This window comes from Blastocystis hominis (genome assembly GCF_000151665.1).
Source record: "Blastocystis hominis, Singapore isolate B (sub-type 7) whole genome shotgun sequence assembly, scaffold_7".
NCBI classification, from domain to species: Eukaryota; class Bigyra; order Opalinata; family Blastocystidae; genus Blastocystis; species Blastocystis hominis.
In genome coordinates this window covers 271590-291434 of record NW_013171866.1, presented here as the reverse complement: position 1 = coordinate 291434, position 19845 = coordinate 271590, and the positions used below count along the sequence as shown (strand labels likewise).

General features: G+C 44.6%; 8 protein-coding genes; 3 read left to right on the top strand and 5 right to left on the bottom strand.

Annotated features, from left to right (window-relative positions):
- Nucleotides 1-3: 3 nt before the first annotated feature.
- Nucleotides 4-550, bottom strand: GSBLH_T00004530001 (uncharacterized protein; the record flags this gene model as incomplete). XM_013043450.1 has 3 exons in its annotated part: nucleotides 414-550; nucleotides 158-385; nucleotides 4-128 (listed from the first exon to the last, which is right to left on the bottom strand). The coding sequence occupies exons 1-3, from the start codon at nucleotides 532-534 to the stop codon at nucleotides 4-6; spliced, it is 474 nt and encodes a 157-aa protein (XP_012898904.1). The 5' UTR covers nucleotides 535-550.
- Nucleotides 551-554: 4 nt separating this feature from the next.
- Nucleotides 555-1193, bottom strand: GSBLH_T00004529001 (uncharacterized protein; the record flags this gene model as incomplete). XM_013043449.1 has 6 exons in its annotated part: nucleotides 1149-1193; nucleotides 1060-1117; nucleotides 999-1025; nucleotides 885-967; nucleotides 764-854; nucleotides 555-733 (listed from the first exon to the last, which is right to left on the bottom strand). Exons 1-6 carry the CDS (start codon nucleotides 1176-1178, stop codon nucleotides 555-557), a joined length of 468 nt encoding a protein of 155 aa, XP_012898903.1. The 5' UTR covers nucleotides 1179-1193.
- A 77-nt stretch (nucleotides 1194-1270) lies between these two features.
- GSBLH_T00004528001 (uncharacterized protein) lies at nucleotides 1271-2249 on the top strand (the record flags this gene model as incomplete). The annotated part of the gene is made up of 3 exons (XM_013043448.1): nucleotides 1271-1467; nucleotides 1499-1581; nucleotides 1612-2249. 3 exons carry the CDS (start codon nucleotides 1271-1273, stop codon nucleotides 2247-2249), a joined length of 918 nt encoding a protein of 305 aa, XP_012898902.1.
- A 5110-nt stretch (nucleotides 2250-7359) lies between these two features.
- Nucleotides 7360-8206, top strand: GSBLH_T00004527001 (uncharacterized protein). XM_013043447.1 has 4 exons: nucleotides 7360-7525; nucleotides 7561-7647; nucleotides 7680-7955; nucleotides 7986-8206. The coding sequence occupies exons 1-4, from the start codon at nucleotides 7466-7468 to the stop codon at nucleotides 8127-8129; spliced, it is 567 nt and encodes a 188-aa protein (XP_012898901.1). The 5' UTR covers nucleotides 7360-7465; the 3' UTR covers nucleotides 8130-8206.
- A 798-nt stretch (nucleotides 8207-9004) lies between these two features.
- On the bottom strand, nucleotides 9005-10170 carry GSBLH_T00006832001 (uncharacterized protein; the record flags this gene model as incomplete). The annotated part of the gene is made up of 6 exons (XM_013043446.1): nucleotides 9005-9044; nucleotides 9073-9158; nucleotides 9188-9436; nucleotides 9466-10046; nucleotides 10077-10112; nucleotides 10155-10170. 6 exons carry the CDS (start codon nucleotides 10168-10170, stop codon nucleotides 9005-9007), a joined length of 1008 nt encoding a protein of 335 aa, XP_012898900.1.
- Nucleotides 10171-11580: 1410 nt separating this feature from the next.
- GSBLH_T00004526001 (Adenylate kinase) lies at nucleotides 11581-12329 on the top strand (the record flags this gene model as incomplete). The annotated part of the gene is made up of 4 exons (XM_013043445.1): nucleotides 11581-11601; nucleotides 11633-11731; nucleotides 11763-11837; nucleotides 11871-12329. The coding sequence occupies 4 exons, from the start codon at nucleotides 11581-11583 to the stop codon at nucleotides 12327-12329; spliced, it is 654 nt and encodes a 217-aa protein (XP_012898899.1).
- Nucleotides 12330-13261: 932 nt separating this feature from the next.
- On the bottom strand, nucleotides 13262-14316 carry GSBLH_T00004525001 (uncharacterized protein; the record flags this gene model as incomplete). The annotated part of the gene is made up of 6 exons (XM_013043444.1): nucleotides 13262-13666; nucleotides 13702-13734; nucleotides 13768-13872; nucleotides 13902-14051; nucleotides 14083-14174; nucleotides 14205-14316. 6 exons carry the CDS (start codon nucleotides 14314-14316, stop codon nucleotides 13262-13264), a joined length of 897 nt encoding a protein of 298 aa, XP_012898898.1.
- A 2496-nt stretch (nucleotides 14317-16812) lies between these two features.
- GSBLH_T00004524001 (uncharacterized protein) lies at nucleotides 16813-19723 on the bottom strand (the record flags this gene model as incomplete). XM_013043443.1 has 10 exons in its annotated part: nucleotides 16813-16877; nucleotides 16912-17093; nucleotides 17126-17212; nucleotides 18308-18495; nucleotides 18533-18731; nucleotides 18765-18830; nucleotides 18862-19162; nucleotides 19193-19340; nucleotides 19371-19549; nucleotides 19581-19723. 10 exons carry the CDS (start codon nucleotides 19721-19723, stop codon nucleotides 16823-16825), a joined length of 1548 nt encoding a protein of 515 aa, XP_012898897.1. The 3' UTR covers nucleotides 16813-16822.
- Between the last annotated feature and the right edge of the window lie 122 nt (nucleotides 19724-19845).

Here is a 19845-nt window from a genome sequence, read left to right as displayed (position 1 = left end):
GGCCTAGAGTGGAGAGTTCGCCGCTGCCCTGCCTTCAGGAAGAGGTTTTTGGTGGGCAGTCCCAGGGTCGCGTCGACGAATCGCACCACGTCCTCGACGGTCTGCGCGGCTTCGTGGTGATACGTCGTCTTGGCTCACGTCCCCGCTCCACCCCTACGTGCGCGATGCCCTCCGCGTTCAGCACCGCGAAGATCCGCCGCTCCGCGTCGTTCGTCGCTTCCTCCACCTCGCCGCTCAGCGGCTGCCGGCTCGTTTTCTTCGCCTCGCCGGCCTCGCCCGCCTCGCTTCGCTTCTCCGCCTGCTGCTGGCTCTTCTGGTTCTTCTCGCGCTGGCGCTGGCTCTCTTCCTTCTTCGCGTTCTTGTTCTTCTCGATCGCGATCTCCGCCTGCATCGCAGCCCGCCACCGCCACTACCACGCGCGCCACGAAGTCGGGGTCCGGACGCACGTCGATCTGACCGCCCTCGCGCACCGTGGCCGCAAGCGACGTCGTCGCGAACGTCGACTGCAGGCAGCGCTGCTCCGAGCAGCGGCATCGCCACGCCGTCAGCTGCCGTTAAGCCAGACCAACACACGGCCCATCCAAGGATATCTTCGGGTAGAGGCTTCGCCACGTGGGAACCATCACGTAGCGGAACAGATTGAATGTGCTGCAGTACACAGCGATGTCCACCAGACCGAAGCTCCCACAGAAATACTCCTCGCACAGATCCTTCTCCCACTTATCCAGATAACCTGAATCACACACACTTCAAAGCACTCTACTTCCAACGCTTTTCATCACTTGGCTATACACTTCCACTTGCTCAGGGCAGTCACGAACACCCATCGCAAGGAGCATCTGGATGTGGCTCTTCTATGCATTAGAGCCTTCCTCAAACCACACATGCTGAAGCAGGCAAGTACTGCTTTCCGCCTTCAAATAACTCATTGCCTCCTCCACAATCGCACTGCCTTTCTCACAGGGAGCTACACATAACCTTCTTTCTCCTCAAAAGACCATTTTCTTTGAAGACTGCACTATAATCTACAAACTCATTTTCAACATGTACAAAACGTACCAGAGTAAGAACCCTCCTCCTTTCCAAGGAAAGCCAAGCTAGCTTTCAGAAAGTACTCCTAGTTCTGAAAACTTCATGCAATTTCTCACGTTGAAGTTATTCTCGGTAATGGCAAACATATAGAAATCGAAACGGAAGCCGAATAAGCAATGAAAAGCAAAAGGGGAGTTTCAAAAGCGTTTCAAAGAGCAGAAAACAAGAATCAAAATCGATGGGTCGCAAAAAGAAGCAAGTTGAGAAGGAAGATATTTGGTGCTATTATTGTGACCGCGAGTTTGAAGATGAGAACACGCTAATCTCTCACCAGGTTGCTCGCCACTTTAAATGCGAATATTGTGGTAAGAAGTTGGGTACATTTCGTGGATTAATGGCTCACACAAAGACAAACCATCACGTTGATTTACAGGTGTAAGTATTTGTTTTATATTGTAATAAATAGTGTTCCTCATGCACTTCCTGGCCGCAATAGTACGGCAACGGATGTTCACGGAATGACTGGAATTCCTGAAACAGCTCGTTTCGGTAGTTTTGTGAATGGGTATTGATAAGTAGAGCACAAGGCGAAGAAGAACAAGGAGTTGGGTTTACCAGTTCCTCGTCGAGAAGTAGCAGTGATTCGAAATCCGAAGCAGGAGTTTGTAGCGAAGTTGGAAGAAACTCGTACGAAGAGCCAGATGGCTGACAGTTTTTCTTCAATGGTTCTTCCTTCTAGCACTTTGAATAATCCTTTTATGTCTACGTGGGAGAGAGGTTTGGGGTTGAAGTGTAGAATGAATCCGATGGGTGGAATGGCTCCGATGGCTCCGATGGCTCCGATGGCTCCGATGGCTCCGATGGCTCCGATGGCTCCGATGGCTCCGATGGCTCCGATGGGTGGAATGGCTCCAATGGCTCCAATGGCTCCGATGGGTGGAATGAATCCAATGGGTGGAATGGCTCCGATGAATCCGATGGCTTCGATGAGTCCAATGGCTCCGATGAATCCGATGGCTCCAATGGCTCCGATGGCTCCAATGGCTCCGATGGCTCCAGTGAACCCAATAAACCCCGCTCAAACACCATCCACTACACAGTCAAAAGTTCCGAAAATGGTCTACACACGAACCGACATATCCATGGAAGAGTGGCGCGCTTCGCAACCAAAGTATCGTTATCACGAATTACTCACTCTGGCGGATGCTCGTCAATAGTTGTATCACTCGAATTCTTGTTAACAAACAAACGAATGATATGTTTTTGCTACAAAGTGCATCATTTCTTGATTTCTGGATGATTGCGAATAGAATGCTTTTCCAAACTATTCCCACTATCGAAATGGCATACTGACAAAACATTTTTCTGATCGATAAGAACATATCAAAATATTGGCATTGAATAGAAACATATTCAAGGATTTTCAGTTAGCAGTTATACTATTGGCTCTGTATTCATTCTCTTCTCATGAAAACTGCATTTTCGAGATTTCTAAATACTCAACTCTTTGTATTGTGCTATAGAACATGAATAGCAATCTACTTCAACTCATATTCGATTGAAACCAATGCTTATGCTATACTCAGTTTCTACTGTGAGTTCAATGATAATCTAGATTATAACCATATTCATCACATTGTATTGGTTTGATGAAGATAATCGTATCAAAGAAATCGGTACATGATTAATATCGATATTATTCTTTCTTTGAATGATTTTATAATAGAATATACACATTATATGAATGTAAATTAAATGACTAAAAAGTTCTACACTTTATCTACTAATAAGATTAGAGTATCGATTGAATCTTGCTTGTTACAGTATGTATATGATATCTAGAAACATCATACTCTCTAGTCTTGTAATTCTTTCCCTCTTTTTCCAATACCAATCCAATCTCCATTGATAAAGATACCTTATTCGATACAACCAAAACTAACTATTATTGAAATTTTATTAGTTGCTAGTTCTCTGAGTAGTTGAGGGAAATAGTATAATACACAACAATCCAATTCATTATCATTTGATGTTTTCATTTTCTATTACATAGTTTAGCTACTTATCATTCAGTTTGTAACAAAGTAAACATAAATACATATAATACTCTTTTCAAAAACCATGAGAACTATTCAATGTAATTTACAAATATCCAGTATTTTATTCCATGTACTCTCTCAGAGACTCACTGATATTACGCTGAGTACGATACAAAGCCTTTTTGAATGCAGATTCACGATCCAGTTCTGCTTTAACAAACGGAATATTGGTAAAACTAACGATTCGGGTTTCTTTGAAACATTCCAATCCAGCCTCCAGTTTTTCTAACTTGGGTAGATCTATGTTATACTACATCCATTCAAACACAAACTGATTAAATCCACTTGACACCATTGATCATCAAGTCCCATAAATACTCGATCTCCGATTTGAATAGTTTTCAAAGATTCCAAATCTTCACAATCAATGAATCAAATCGATATCTTACTTTCAATTTTTGTAATCATTGCGTATTGAAAGGCTTCATTTCCTATAATAATTGTTTCAAGTTTGGGTAAATCTATGTGAAATACCTGATTTAGAAATACCCTTGATACAAAAGGAAAGTAATCTGAAGGAAGCGGAATAGCTTCCTATTCTACCAATCTGTAAATGTTTTAAAGAAGGAAGATTAGTTAGCGAAAATGATCTTACATAATGCGCAAAACTGAAAGGTTCCAAGATAATGGACTCTAATCGGCTGCAATTCGAAATAACAAATGGACCAAATATTTGGTTTGTGCAACCTGTATCAAATGCTCTATTAAAGATATGAATTTCCTCTAGCTCGTGCAATTGATCAATGCGGAATTCCAATGCTCCCTTAAAAGAATCTCTTCCCACTATCAGCTTTTTCACATGAGTAAACGTGTTGATATCAATGAATCTATCCACATCGTTACAAGAGTTTGGAGGAATGTCTATTACAGTTTCATTCTGAAGTTTCAAATCATCAAAATAGACGCCAGGCTTAAATGGAGATTCCTCTGCAATAACCACAAGATCAGCCAAAATCGGAGCGACGTCTAGAATTCATTCACCCTTCGATTCCTACTTTCTACATATTTCTCCATGATTTCTGGGAAGGGACGATCAGAATCGGGATATTCGTCCAAGTAGTGTAGTTTGAGAATTTCAAGATTGGGGATATCTAGCGTCAAAACAATTCAATATTAAAATACTTATCAATTTCATGGTATGAATATTGCGGAAACTGAATCCTCTCGATGTAAGTATTCTGAGTTTTGGAAGATCTGTATCAAATCTATTCTCAATATCCAACTTTTCATCGTCAATGAACCGGTATTCAGTTTACCAGAAAACACAACCCAACCAAGTTCCAGAATTTCTAAACTCGGAAGATCTGTACTCACACACACTTCAAATTCAGTACCTGAAAGTTCGATAATTTCTTCCGTTTCAAAAGCATGATCTCCAATAACGATTTTCCTCAATTTTGGCAAATCTACGAGTAAATCAATGGCAAAGGAATTACCTTTTGCCACAAAACTACAGTACGAAAAGTTACCTGAATCTACACCCACTTTCCCTATTTCCAGAATCTCCAAATTTGGAAGTCTTTTCAACTCAAATCCTCCAGTATAATAAAAAAAGGAAAAAGGTCCAATATAGATTGATCTTAAACGAGTACAATCAATGATGCTAAATGTGCGATTCATGCGATCGGATCTATTTTGACGATAAAAGGAGTAATGACCTATTTTCACTGTTTCTAGGTTTTCATTTTCCCAAATTGCGAATTTGTCTACGTTACTAAAGTTATACTCTTCAATATCCAACGTTTTCATTTTCTTGTATCTGCTTAGGTCTAAGAAGCTCACATACTTTAATTTGTAGGCTGGTACTCTAATAACTTCAGTATCGACAGGGAGATTCAAAGGATCTTCTTCTACATGATACCAACCATTCTTCATCACAACAATATCAGTTTCGATTCCATCTTTCCATGTTCCTCTTATGGTAGCAACTCCATCCGCGTTGATTAAAAATCCTGTTCCATCTCGAGAACAAATGTTATGAAGCTCATTATACTTGTATCCACCAACATAAATAGGAATGCGCTCATGTAGTTCTAGGTTACTTGTAGTACTTTTAAACTCAATCATATTGTTATTCTTTTCGAATATACGAAGGATAGTCTTTAGCTCATTGTCCATCCATATACCTTCTAACTTCAATTCACCAGTCTCTGCATCAAATTCAAACCCTCTGCCTATTCTATTGCCTTTATCATCAAGACTTCCACGATATATCACATTCTGCGTATGCAAATCTACTAATTCTCTTATAGTCTTCGATCCATTGTTGATATCGTGAATAGAAAAGGAATCTGAAAGAGTTTCCCAACTTTGACTATATATAGCGAATCCTTCACTATAAACGGTAACACTATCAATTGTATTGTCGTTCTTTAATTTCCAGATTCTCTCTACTACCCCATTTCTATAATGTATTATTTCTTGGTTAGTAAGTCGTGTATATTCATTCTTATGTTCACCCTTATAGGTCTGAACCCTGTAAACCTCTCCATTTCTGCTTATTAGTTGTGATTGCCCATTTTTCTCATATCCATTAAAGAAATCAATACTATCTATTAGATTAGTACAATGAGTCAGAAATGACCAAGAATCTTGTCCAAATACATATTGCTACGTTGAATAATAGCAACAGTAAAAGAATAATAACAGTATTTATGATTGTATTGATAAACTGATTGTATTACTAGTACAAGGCAATATTTAAAGAGATCTAGAAATGGTATCTGACAGATGGTGGAAGAGTATTTTAGTCTATCGATGTTGTATGGTTATGAATACACAGGAAAGAATCCTATCTACAATAGATGATAAATGAATCGATTCTTAGTGTATACACTGGGTTTTGCTGAATAATCTGAAACCAATCAAGATCGATATGCTTTCTGTAAGAATGAACGAAATCACAAGGAGAATAACAACAATAAAGAAGAATACGATCACAACAATCGGCATTCAATAATGACCCCATTCATGTTCTATCAAATCGACAACCTGTATTCATCAGTCAATCGATGAATCAATCAACCTCTTGAGTATTCAAGAATCTATAGAATTGTGATAATAATTGGTTTGAACAGTGAATCCAAGTATAATGGTATTTACACTCATTGACTGATTGTGAGTGGATCAACTAAAATCGACCAAGCATGCTAGAGATAGGAACTGATTCTGATTTTCAAAGTGTTCAATCACCCAATCTTTTGTTTCTATCGATTGTTCCCACTAGTCGAATTTCGAATCGATCTTGCAAATGAAGGAATTATGAGAATTTGGCCGATCAGTCAAAAGCTCCGAAAATGGTCTACACACGAACCGACATATCCATGGAAGAGTGGCGCGCTTCGCAACCAAAGTATCGTTATCACGAATTACTCACTCTGGCGGATGCTCGTCAATAGTTGTATCACTCGAATTCTTGTTAACAAACAAACGAATGATATGTTTTTGCTACAAAGTGCATCATTTCTTGATTCTATTTTCAACGAATTGACAATCACGTACTAGTTGTGGATTTTTGGTTGAACAATAAACAACATCTGTCGAAATAACCTCCCTTCGACCTGCGTGAGTGGCAAAGTTTTCCAAATCACCTGCGAATACTCCTACAATCAAATCCGGAACTCTCAAATACCCAAATAGCTTAGAACAGCCTCTTCTAGAATAGAGAGTGCCTTACTCTTCACTCATTCCCCTAATTTGTACATCCTTCGAAATGTAAAGTTCATTCTGACGTGCTACCCATTATTTTCATTTCGAGATACTACAAAACTCAAGGCACAGTTTGTCGATAGAATGCCTTAATCGAGCTTCTTCACTCTATTCAAATCAATTCGAGTCAAAAAATCAACTTCTAGTGAAGACATTCAAGCATTAAGTGAGTATTTCTTGAACCGATTTGAACTATTACCGGGATAATCCATAAGAATTACAGTAGTAAGATGGAAATCGAAGGCATCCTCGTATTTGCCCTATTGAAAAGCAAAGTAAGAGATCAAAATCGAATAGCCAAATAACTCCGAAAGCAGAGAAAGATTTTTAAAAAATTGCTCGATGAGCTCTCTGACATGTCCCTGTAACAAAGAGAAAGCAAGTGGATGGAAAGAATGAGTATTTAAAGAGAAAAGAAATAATGTAGGGGATGATATGAAAAGACGATTGAAAATAGTATTATGAATATAGCAAGGGGTGAAATTTGCTGTTGCTTTCTTATTGAAGTACAGAAATATCCACTCGTGTTCATTATAATGGCTACTCCTAGTGAAATCAAGCTTTTTGGAAAGTGGTAGGTAGTGTTGAGACGTATTATGTGGTTTGTGTGTGCAAGTAGTGTAGGAATGTATATAACAGTATATAGGACCTTTGGCGATGTTGAGGTGAACGACAAGTCTCTTCAGGTATGAAAATATGTGTAGTTGTTTGACTCGTGTAGGACCATTTGGCCGTAACTCCTAAGTACGCAACTTATCTCCCCCACACTGCTGGAAGATATCAGTTGAAGCGTTTCCGCAAGGGTCAGGTTTGTGGTTGAAGTGTTGGTTGAAAGAGTAGTGCCCTCTTGTTGAGCGTCTGACGAACTGCCTGATGTTCCATGGCCGCAACACTGGAAAGAAGATGAACGCTATGAAGATCGTTGAGCAGGCTTTCGACATCATCAACCTGATGACGGATAAGAACCCGATTCAGATTCTTGCTGATGCTGTTGCGAACGCTGGACCTCGTGAAGACTCGACTCGTATCGGTACTTCCGGAGTGGTTCGTCGTCAGGCTGTGGATGTGTCTCCGTTCCGTCGCGTGAGCTTTGCTTTGTCTCTGCTGACGACTGGCGTAGGAACAGAGCGGAGGGGTGATGGGTAGGCTCGTGAGGCTGCTTTCCGCAACATCAAGTCGATGTCTGAGTGCCTGGCTGATGAGCTGATGAACGCTGCGAAGGGTTCTTCGAACAGCTACGCCATTAAGAAGAAGGACGAGATTGAGCGTGTTGCGAAGGCCAACCGATAAGTATTGTTGCTGCTGGGTGGGTGCGATGATTGCACTAGCCGAGTATGGTGGATTAAGCTGGGTTGTTTGTTTGTAAACACATAAAGTGAGTGGACTTATGGAGTTCGTGCGAGTTTGCTGGGGAAAGGACGAGGTGCATCTCAAACGAAGCGAAGTAGAGTCGCTGGAAGCGCTGAAGGAGAGATTGCAAGTAGTGGAGTGATAAAGTGCGACTAGGTTCTAGGCACAATTTGGAATTCTGAAAGAGAAGCAAACTCTGTTTTTCAACGACCATTACGTTCGCACAGATAACCAGCTTATTGATGCTGTGGAATCTACAAATCCAGTTATTTATGTTCATTCTCAGCCACCGTTCTGTATTTATCTGAAGTTCGGGTGGTTATTGAAGATGGTGGAGATATTTTCGTTTTATCCTATTGAATATATATCTTATCTGTCCCTGGATGTTGAAAATAGTAGAATGAGTGAATTCTAGGTATTGGAGTGTGAACTTGGGTGTAGTATTGATGATCAAGATATCCATTTACTATTTGATGGTAAACTATTGTTGAATCCCCGAGAAACTGCGTATAGTGTAGGTCTACACGAAGGAAGTATAGTTGAAATGAGTGTATCAAACTCTGCAAGTATTGCCATATTATTGAAAGCAATGCAGACTGTGCAGACTGTGCAGGCTGTACAGACTATGCAAACTGCACAAGCAGTGCAAGGAATGCAGGGTATACAAACGGAGCAAAGTAGAGAGATAACTCAGAAAAAGGAAGGCAATTCTTAGGGAATTGAAATCGAATGTGTTCTGTACATTAAGTAGTGTGAGTAGAATCTCGTTCTGTTTGTAACAAACAATGCAAAAGACTGGATTACGCTGCTTCTCTTCACTCCCTTATTCTCTTGGCATATCCTCCATCACGACCACTACAACAAAGCCCTTTATCTTCTCTACCTTCTCTTCTGCTGGCCATTTCTTCCCGGCATCACGATACCTGAATCTCCTCTCTTCTTTAAAGGGCATTTTGAGGCGAAATGTCCCTACGCTCATCACTCACCCCTTCTCCTACCATCTTTCCACAGATAAAACAAGCTCCGCCATTCTCTTGTGCAGCTGTATGAGCAGTTCGGTGCGAATTTCGACTGGGACATTGAACATACGAGTGATTGGGTGACCCGCAGACCGCGCATCTTCCTCCATACCCCTTGGACAGAGCAGGCTGCGGCTTACAGACCAAATGTCCCTGCTTTCCGCAGCAAACGCAGTGCATGAGTTGAAACACGGCCTTATCGTAGGGGTGTGGAATGATTGGGCAGTCCTGCGATCGAGGAGAGGAAAAAACTCTACATCGGGCTGGTGGAGGCGAGACGAACAATAGTGACAGAAGGGCGGAATCGACTTTTCGGAGCAAGCATTTGATTCATGACCAGGCTTGTGGCACCTGTACATCAGTGGAGAGATAAAAATCGACCGTCTACACACGACCAACGGGCAGGATCTGGAGTTGTGAGTGGGCTGTGCACAGAAGAAGCAAACGTTCGTGGTGTTCGCGAGCGGGCAATTTCGCGAAAGATGCCCAGGATTTCCACAGAGATGGCAAGTTCTTGTCTCATTTTGGCGGCTGAAATAGCGAGCCGCGTCTTCTAGATCGTAAAACTCGTTGTCGTCGTTTAGTGGAGTGAAGGTGTTTATAAATTGGAGAGTAGTTTGATTGGCTGCTGCAGAAGGAGCATTCTCGTTATTTTCTCCTTCAACAGTTAATGTGTCCTGCGGAGAAAGAGGGGGGAGAGGAACTGCTTCCTCTTCTGAGTCTGAATGACTGGAAGGAGAAGGTAAGTCTTTTTCCTCTTCAAGAAAAACGACCTCCTTGGTATTTGCCTTCTCCGGAACGTTCTCTTTCTGTTCTGGTGCTCGTGGAGTAACAGCTCCTACTATAGAATTTCAAAATCGGCATTTACGAGAATCGTCCGTGTCTATCTCTGTAGGCGTGTGTGCTATAGATAAAAGAAACAATGAATAACATTCATTCCCGAAACAGCGGATTATCTTCATTGCTAGCCTTAGCCCCCACCGGATTACTTTCCTAATATGGAAAATGGCATTTTTATATTACGTTGCTTTCCTCTTTACCTTTCTGCTCGGAATTCTCTTCTAACACTCATTCCTGCCCACAGCTTTTTACCCAATGTGTTGCCTAAAGAGAAAAGAAAGAAATCACTGCTATCCGCCATTCTAATCCTCGGAATAATGCACAGATAATGAGGAATTGAGAATTCCAGTTATAGAGACTATTTTCATCAAACACACGAAACTAAAGCACATAATAGTTCTTCCAACCCTCTGTGATAAATGTACAAAGAAATATAAGAGGCGGTCCGCTCCCTTCTCTCTGCTTTTATTTTCTACAAAGGAAGGTGGCTTCGCAAGTCGTACATTGCCCTGCCTAGATATTTTCATCGTTTCAAGAGGTGCGCGAATTTGAGGCCTATTATTCCATACAATGAAGGCGCTATCCAAATGCTATCAAAAGGATATGACTATAGAAAATGCTATCTTTCTTTTTTCTTTCGGCAATCTATGGAACACTGCCACCTTAAGTTGTACATTCTCAAAGTCGCCCTTCTTGAGAAGGCTCTTTTGTTGTTTTCGCTCCTTCCTTTCCTTTTTGACTTTATTCTCTAAATCGATTTTGTAATATGACTAGTGTGAATAAATGCAATTTGTATTACTCGTTTTGCTTCGTTCTGTTCAAAACGGCGATCATCTCGAGCTCCCATTTTCATCAGTGCTTCTCCGAATCCTTTTTCGTCCTTTTTTAATTCCATCAAGACTATGGTAAGAGCCGATTAGAGTGAATACATAGTTCATTTCTCTTTTCTAAGTATTTTCTGGCGTCCTCACTATCATAGTCGGTGAACATTTCGTTTAGAATGGAGGTGACTTTGCTTCGAGCTTCCCGAATTTTCCTTGTTTCAAACACCTCCTTAGTTTCTTCTTTCAACTCGGACCTTTGAATAACGCGCTTACACTTTGGACATTCGAAACGAGTGTATTCTTCTATATATCTTGAGACGCATACCTCGCAACTAAACCAGTGAGTGTGCAATCGAAGAGATTTACAAGCAATGTTCGCATGGTGCCATAAAGAACTTGGTATTCGCTCCGAAGAGATGCAGATTGCGATTCTCACAGTTATCACATACTATTCTGTCCTCCATAGTGAGCAAAACCGATCAATAGAGCTGATTGTGAGAATTATCAAATTCTGACCTATTTTTGCATTTTCATCTTTTGCTCCAATTTCTATTAGTCTACGCATCTATGAGTGTCACATCCGTCGCAAAACTGAAATATATTCTTCCATCTTTGATTCATCTGAATGAAGGAGCCATTGCCGCCGAGTTGGAAAAGCTAAGTGTAGTCTCTTCATTCTCATATTATCTTTAGGAAGGACAAGATATTATGAGCTTTTATAAGAATTTAGTAACTGGAAAGCGGTTTGTGTGAAGTGTAGAATGTCGCTTTGCATTTGAAAAGGAAGAATATTTTATTTATCGGTGCTCCAGGATCCGGAAAGGGTACGTATTCACGGATTATTTCTCCCATTTTGATGGTTTCTTTTATTCTTGGATTTGATTACGTAGATCCCAACATTTGGGTCGGGAGATTATATGAAGAAGGAAATCGCTCAGAAAACGCCTTTTGGGAAGCAGGTTGAAGTAGCTACTCTTCCTCTTTGAGCAATAATATAGCCGTACGTGAATAGTGGCCAGCTTGTTCCTGACGAAATCGTTCTCCCTGTGATCCAAAAGATCATCCAGCAACCGGAGTACAAGTCGGGTGTGATTCTGGATGGTTTTCCGCGTTCTTTGGTTCAGTCGAAAGCGATCGAAGACTCTTTCCCGATCGATCTTGTATTGCAGTTTCATCTTCCTCGCGATCTCCTGATCCAGAAGTTGATGGGTCGCCGCGTGTGTCCCAAGTGCAACCGTTCGTACAACGTCGCCAGTATCATTGGGGGCGGATATCACTTGCCTCCCTTGGCTCCCAAAGAGGAAAACCTCTGCGATACATGCCACGAAGAGTTGATCACGCGAAGCGATGACAATCGCGAGGTGATTGAGAATCGTCTGGCGGTGTATGAGCGTCAGACAGCTCCCATCATTAGTTTCTATGGCGTGGGCGGAAAGAGTAAGTGCTATGGGGCGTGAATTGAGTGAAGATTTGCTGCGTCGATTCGACGTGAAGAAGGGCGTTCAGGACATTCCCGACATCCTCAAGACCATCATGGCTCATTTCATCGCGAAGCAGTCCCTTTAGCTCGCCTGTTTGTTCACAAACAATCCATTTCATTGCAAAGTGAGGCGGGAGCGCCGTTCGCGGCTTCCCTTCTTCGGGAGGAGTTTTACGATTCGAAATGGGTGAAAGACGCTGCGGTTTAAAGACAGGCGGCGGGATCGAAAGCGGCACAGCGGGCGGCGGCACCACGCTGGGCATCGTCGTCGATCCAGGCGGCGGTGTGATTTTAACGCTGGTGGGCTCAGCCGTGTTGTCTCGGGAATGATCGAAGACTTCGGGAATGAGCGTCGAGCAGGGCGATCGATGCTGATCCGAAGTGTCGACGATGTACTCCGCATTCTCCGACTGTCCGCTCAGCAAATCGATGTCTTGCATCATCATGATCGATTCCTTGCTCCCCACATAATTCCGCTTCTCCTGCGGGGCCAGAGGGAACGAAATCCGCTCCTCCCGACTCAGCTCCGATCCTCGCGAAATCTCGCTGATCTGCGAGGCGATCGAGGGTCGAAACTCGCTTGTCGGCCTCCCTACCGACGCTCGCAGCGCCTCATCCGCATCGTCGATCACATACACATTGCTCTGAGCGGTGGTGTTCGAGTCGTACGACGGCTCGTCCACCATATCCCACTGCATTTCCATCTGGTACCGTCGCAGTTTCGCAACGTTCTTATCATGCTCGTTCTCCACGCTCCCGTAAAACCCGCCGCGTTCCCCGCGGTCAAACAGCTCGCTCGGGTTGCACCCCTGCGACTCGCTCAGATCCGAGATCTTCCGGTTGTTGTTGTTCCCGAACACCGGCGCTTCGTCCTCGCCGCTCAGCCTACCTCGCACTCCTTCCCCGTTCCTACAAATCGTCGAATCGCTGCGACCTCAGCTGCGCTCGCAGCATCTCGCGCTCGCCGGACAGTCCTGGGTCCCCCGACGTCGGCGGCGTCCGCAGCACGGGGATCTCCACCGCCACCTGCTGCTGCTTCCGCGGTTTTTGGACGAGAGAGGGGCGAGAGGGGTCGACGGGGAGCGCGGGGATCTCGGGAACGTCCTCTTCGGAGATGGTGTCGAAGGAAAACACGCGCGCGTCGACTTGCTTGCGAAGCTCGGAGCGCTCGGCCTGCGCGGGGGATTCGATGGGGACGGGAGGAAGCGGAGGCGGCGCGGAGGGCGGCGGGGAGACGGCTTTCTTCTTGAGGGCGCGACTGTTGCGGACTTTGCTGTAGAGCACGTTGAGGATGTTCTCGCCGGTTACGTTGGTCTAGAGAGGAGGAAGAGGAGGAAGGAGAGCTCTACGAGCTCGGTGCCGGAGTGGTTGGTGAGCTGGATCTGGAGGTGAGGGCGAGAAAGAAACAAGAGTACGTTTTGAATTCGAGAAATGGACACCGACTGATGACCTTTCTTTTTCGTGGGAGTAGGAGCTTCGGAACTGGTAGAACCTCCGTAGTAGGAAGCTACCTCCAAAATCTGATTTGAATCGATGCAAGTACCAATACTTTTAGTCTACATTGATTTGTGTCTTCAATATCTTCGAAAAGGAAACAGAATGATGCCTTCTTGAACGGCAACACAAAGCAACGAGTCCCAAACACAATATTATCTTCACAACGATCATACAGTTCAATTTCAAAAAGGCATCTGTAAATCTAGAGATCATGTGGCGGTCCGTAGAAATACACTTGAATCATATATGCGCAGTAGATTGGTCTTTAGTTTTCTACACGTCACGACAACAAGGATTCCAGTAATTCCAGTATCTTTCCACTTATCTATCAATCAAGCAATGCGAATAGAAACACCTTCTGTGGCGATCAGCAAATGTGAATAACACATAAACATAGGGGAACTATAGTGATCTATCTCCCTCGATATTTCGTTATAACACTCATCTGGTATATGGTTGTAACGCATTTTTGTATGTACAAAAAACGGGAGTATTTCTCATTTTGTTCTAACAGGCTTATTTTTAGTTGGGATGCCAACCAGCGTTCACCGTCTTGCCTTTATTGTTTCTATACTTGTTATGGCGGCTTTCCGCTATAATTTTGGCTGCCATAGTTTTCGTCAATATGCAAAGGAAATTACGAGTGTTGTTTCCTATCAATTAGATAACGGAGTTATTGGGAACTCTATCCAAGTCCTTACAATGTTGTCTCCCATTGCTAACACTACTGACTGTGACAACAAGAATTGTGATGAAGGGGGGGAGAGTTCCCTTTCATTGGAATCGAAATCGTTTTTTCAGGAGTCTGCAGTGCCTCAAGATCGGAACGCAAATCTTGGCAGTACGAACCCTTCAGAAAATCCATCTCCTTTTCTGAGTAATAATGTTTACTCCTCGTTAGCAAGTTGTTACCGATGTTTGTCGTGATTTGTAGATGGTGCTATTTCTGGGGATAACCCAAATCAGGTGAGTACGAGCCTGTCTTTTCGAGCGCAGTCGTCAGGTGAACGATGTTTTTTCTTTCTCAAGTTAAGTTGTTTCTATGAATTTCAGCGATCCAAGCAGAGAGCCGGAACTTTTTCATCAAGAGGGACCCACTATTTTAGCAGATGCAGACCTTTTTTTGTCTCATCCCATTAATTCTTCTTCTTTTTCTTCATTTGAACATTTTTCAGGACTTCCGAACATTTACGAAGATGCCAACGTCGTTCCCAGAAACAACAGTTTTCTCTTCGTGTTTCTCTCTCTTCCCTAGGTGTTACCTATGTTAAGCCGTGGGGCACATTCCTCAACTCTGCTGCGCGACAGGCGAGCCGAAAGCTCGCATTGAGCATGGCATTCCGCTCCTACAGGAACTACAACTTCCCTCCGGATCATATTTACGAAAACCAAGCCAAGAAGATCGTCCACGCCGTTGAGGCCGAGCAGAGAGCAGTGATGCACATGCTCGCTCCCCAAATTGCCAATGAAACCCGGCGCTATCACGCGATGCGCAATGAAATCACGAACAAACGACTGACTTTAGAGCAGCTGCAGGATGTTATCAGTCGGAACGAAAAGCAGTTCTATCCGTATTATCCCGCAGTGAGAGAGCTTGAGAATCCGTCTCCTGTGCCTTTAGCGAAAACCCAACCAGAGAGTTTCGTTCGGAAATTCGTGGGGAACATTGAGACGACTCCGATCTATTCCGGGACCAATCGTTCGGTGTGTTGATTTTTGTTGATGGATAGCGCGGTTTCCTGCAGAGAACGCAACCTTTTCTGTGTCCATCGTCTCGCTGCTGACCGTGGATCGTTTGTTTTTGGTTCCTCACATGCTGAATCACTGGCCAGGGTTTTTTCTCTCTTTGTTTCTGTTGTTTACTCAATAGACACGCCGTGTTCTCGATCTACGCCAACCGAAACAATCAGAAGCAAGTGCTGAAGTTCATTGAGACGAAGGCGATTCCGACTCGTTGCACGATTCTGCTTTACGTGACACACGATAAGAGAGCAGGCTTTCCCATCAATCTTCTTCGGAACCTCGCTATTTTCAACATCCAAACCACTCATTTCATGATGCTTGATATCGATCTCTCCGTGCCTTGTATCCATTTCCACGTTTCCACTTCCGTGCAGACAATCTCTACAGCGAAATATCGAAACTGCCTCATTCAATCACTTCAAATCGTCAAGCTGCGGTTATTTTGCCCGTCTTTTTCTACCGCCGCGATCATTTACTCAACTACTGCCCCTCTATGAAATACTGTCTCACTCTGTATGTCTGCATCCATCTTGAGTTGAATTGAGTTGAATTGAGTTGAGTTGAGTTGACTTTATCTTCTTTTTTTTTCTTTTCTCTATTCTTCTTTTCTCTTTTCTTTTTTTCTTTTCTAATTCCTTGTAGAGGCATGGCTCTCCAGCCGCAGACCAAAGAAGAACTCGCCGGATGTCTCCAGAGCGGTCTTTGTATCTGGAGAAAGCGATGGTTTCGCACTCATGTACTATTAATCACGCTGTTTCTTAGCTAGATGTACACGCTCCCTCAGTGGTTCCGCATGTCGGGCACTGTGTCGCGCGTGCGCTGCTTCACGATGGACTTTCAGGAGCCTTATTTCATTCTTCCGTTTCATAAGGATGCTATTGTGTTTGACGATCGCTTTTGGAACTATGGCTATAATAAGGTGCAGCTCTTCGAACATCTTCGAGCTGCGAACTTCAAGTTTTATATTCTGAATCAGGTGTTTTTGATGGATTTGCCACATCCTGAGTAGGAGATGGGGAGCGAGTGAAATGTTTAGTTCGGCTTTGCGGAAGAAATACAAGCTCGATTCGGATGAAATTACCAGGATGGGGAGAAAGTACAGCCACTTCCAGAAGCAGTTGCTGTTTTTTTATGGCTACAAGAATTTTGCCAGACTTTGCACACGCAACGTGAATGATATCTATTCAGAGGTATGAAATGTTTGTTACAAGAAACAAAAAGAGTGAGATCTTAGTTAATCTTGAGAAGCTCCACATCAAAAACGAGAGTGGCGTTGGGAGGAATCCTACACATATAGTCAAGGCTACAAAAACGCTTACACTCCAGGGACTCCACGAGCGCCATAACCGTAATCAGGGGTCAGGGTGAGCTTGGCTCTCTCACCAAGAGACATCGTCATCACACCTTCATCCCAGCCCTTAATAACCTGGCCAATACCAATCACGAACTGGAAAGGTCTTCCACGGGTGCGCGAGCTATCGAACACCTTTCCGCTGGTCAGCTATCCCGTTACAAGGAGTAGTAGAGGCCTACAGTACCAGTATAGTGCATGGTCAGCATATCACCAGTCTTCGGAAAGTTCTTTCCGTCTCCAGCCTTAATCACTTCCTTGTCGAAACCCTATTCTAATGAGCCGTGCATGAGCCAGATACCATAGCAGTAGCAAAAGTTCTAGCAAAATGACTTCGACTTAGTTGGCGAAAAACAGAGCCAATTTCGGTCATTCCAGGACGCATAAAAAAAAGGGACATTTTTTCACAAACAAAAAGAAACTGTTCTTACTGATCGATTAAAGCAGATCATTCGAATGGTTATAATAATAATTATTACTATTGTTATTTGTACTATTATTTCCTTCACCCCCTTCAAAAATATCGTTCAAGTCTCTCTGTCCTTGTTGCCGTCGGTTCTTCCTTCCCTTCTTTCGATTGGCCTTCTGCTTCTGCCTCTGGTCTCTTCTTCCCTGGTTTTGGTTTTGATTATAACTATTGTTATTGTTATTGTTATTGTGTGCGTGTGGCTTCTTCCCCACCAGCGGCACTTTAATAATCGGTGCAGGCTTCGTTGATCCTACTCCTCACTCCTCTCCCCGCACTCCTCACCTTCCGATGCATTCTTGATTTCATTAATGAAGTCCCGGAAATGATTCACATAGAGATCCAGATTATCACTCGACGTCATTTTATATCGGAACGCGCGGCACTGCTCGGCAGTGACTCGATTCTGGGCCTGCAGCACCATCTCGATATTGGAGCTAAACATTCCCTTCTTTTCGATTCGGATCTTGGTGATGCTGCGTCCCACCACGTTCAGCATGTAGATGCACACATCGACGATGATGCATTGCAAGCGAAGGTCCGATTCCAGTGAGTCGGAGAGCAGATTCTGCAGGATGGAGTAGAACACGGAGTCCAGGAACTCGAAATAGTCGCTGCTTCCTCCGATGAAAAACACATAATACGAAAGGAATCGAATCACCTTCTTGTACAAATCTCTACCCATCACCGACGCTTTCGAAACGCTACAGAGACTCATTGCTGCTCACCGTGCAGGAGAGCAGGAAGCTATTGATACTCTTGCACAGATCCACGTTGGCGACGATCACGGGCGTGAAGATCGTTCGCAGGAACGCCTGCCCTATTCATTACGTTCCTCTCTTCCGAACGTACGCCGCGAGCGAAGCTCCTTGTCGTCCATCTTCGTGGTTTGCTGCACTTTCTGGCGGAACTGACGCATCGCCAGCGTCTCCGAATACCCGCTTCCGTCGTTACTCGAAATGCTCATCAGGAAGTCGAGCAGACTGTCCGCCAGAGCCAACGTGCCTTCGTAGTAAATCGACTCCACGCCTTGCGCCTCCGCGGCCTCCGAGCTCATTCCAGGAGCGATTATGCCCAAGGGGCGAACTGCATGTTAGACCCCGCGCGCGCGAGAGAGGCCTACTGGACGCTGTGTAATGCTCCGAACCCACCAGCGAGAGCAGAGCGCTAAGCGCCGCGGAGGTGAATTGGAGGAGCAGAGGAGAGGGCTGCTTGGTGGTCCAGGAGGAAGGCGAGGAGAGATAGAAGGGCGTCATGATGCAGGTGAGGAACGTCGCGGCCATTTTGTGCCGGAAGAAGGGCAGAAGCTGCAGGATTGTGCTCTGCGCGTGAGGGGAAACGAAAAATGAACGAACCTGGAAGAAGGACAGCACATCGTCCGTCGCGACAGTCTCCAAGTTCAGCAGATGTCTCCAGATTTTCTAGAGCGGAAGAGCCTCATCGCTGCGCTACGTTCAGGAACCCGAAGATGTTGTAGAGACGCGTGCTCTGCGGCGGCACCGCGTTCCCGTACTGCACCGCCGACGGGATTTCCGAAGGCGTGATCACGCGCCAGCACGCCAGCTCGGGCTCGTTTCCGTTGGAGAAAACGAGCAGATAGGAGACGGTGAGGTAGAGGTAGGCGAGCGACTCGCCCATGCGCTGGAAGATCGACAGAACGATCTCGCGGTATTCTCCCTTCGTGCAGAAGATCGCGTCCAGCATGAACACGAGGCACGACAGGGAATTGCCCAGCTCGGCGAGCTTGTCCGCACTACCATCGAGAGAGAGAAAAAAAACCGACTTGGTAGAGTAGAGCTGATGGAAGTTCTGCGGGTTGGAATAGGATTCCACGACGCTCTTCTCGGAGAGGAAGTTGATCACGGGAGTGAAGACCTGGACATAGCGCTGCTGTCGCTTCTGCGACTCGGTGATGTTCGTGGCGAGATAGACTAGAGGTCAGCGCGCGCACCCGATCGAACGGAAAGCCTTGCAGAGATTGTTGCAGACCGTCGGCGTGATGGCCGTGGAGATCAGGCCGAAGAGCGCGTCGAGGATCATGTCCATCTGCGTGACCAGGATGTTTCCCAGAATCTGGCACACTTTATAGAGCAGTTCGGAGGCCTTCACGCAGAGCAGAGCCTGTTGGTCTGTGTTTCCACTACGAGGGAGGCGAGCCGAGCGATGCGTACTTGTAGAGGGAGGACGCCTGGCCAATCAGAGTGACGATTCGCTCGATGAAGGAGAGCAAGAGCGTGGTGTCCTTTCGCAGCACCCACAGATAATCGAAGACCGACTGCAAGATCAGCTGGTCGAGTTCCTGGTTGAATCCCATGTTCTGCTGCAAGAGGAACTCGACGGTCTTTCGACCGTTGCTGATCACCTCCGCCTGGCCTTTGATCTCCGTCTTGCAGCGACTCATCCCCACGTTGATGCCTTCCGTGATGCACAGCAGCG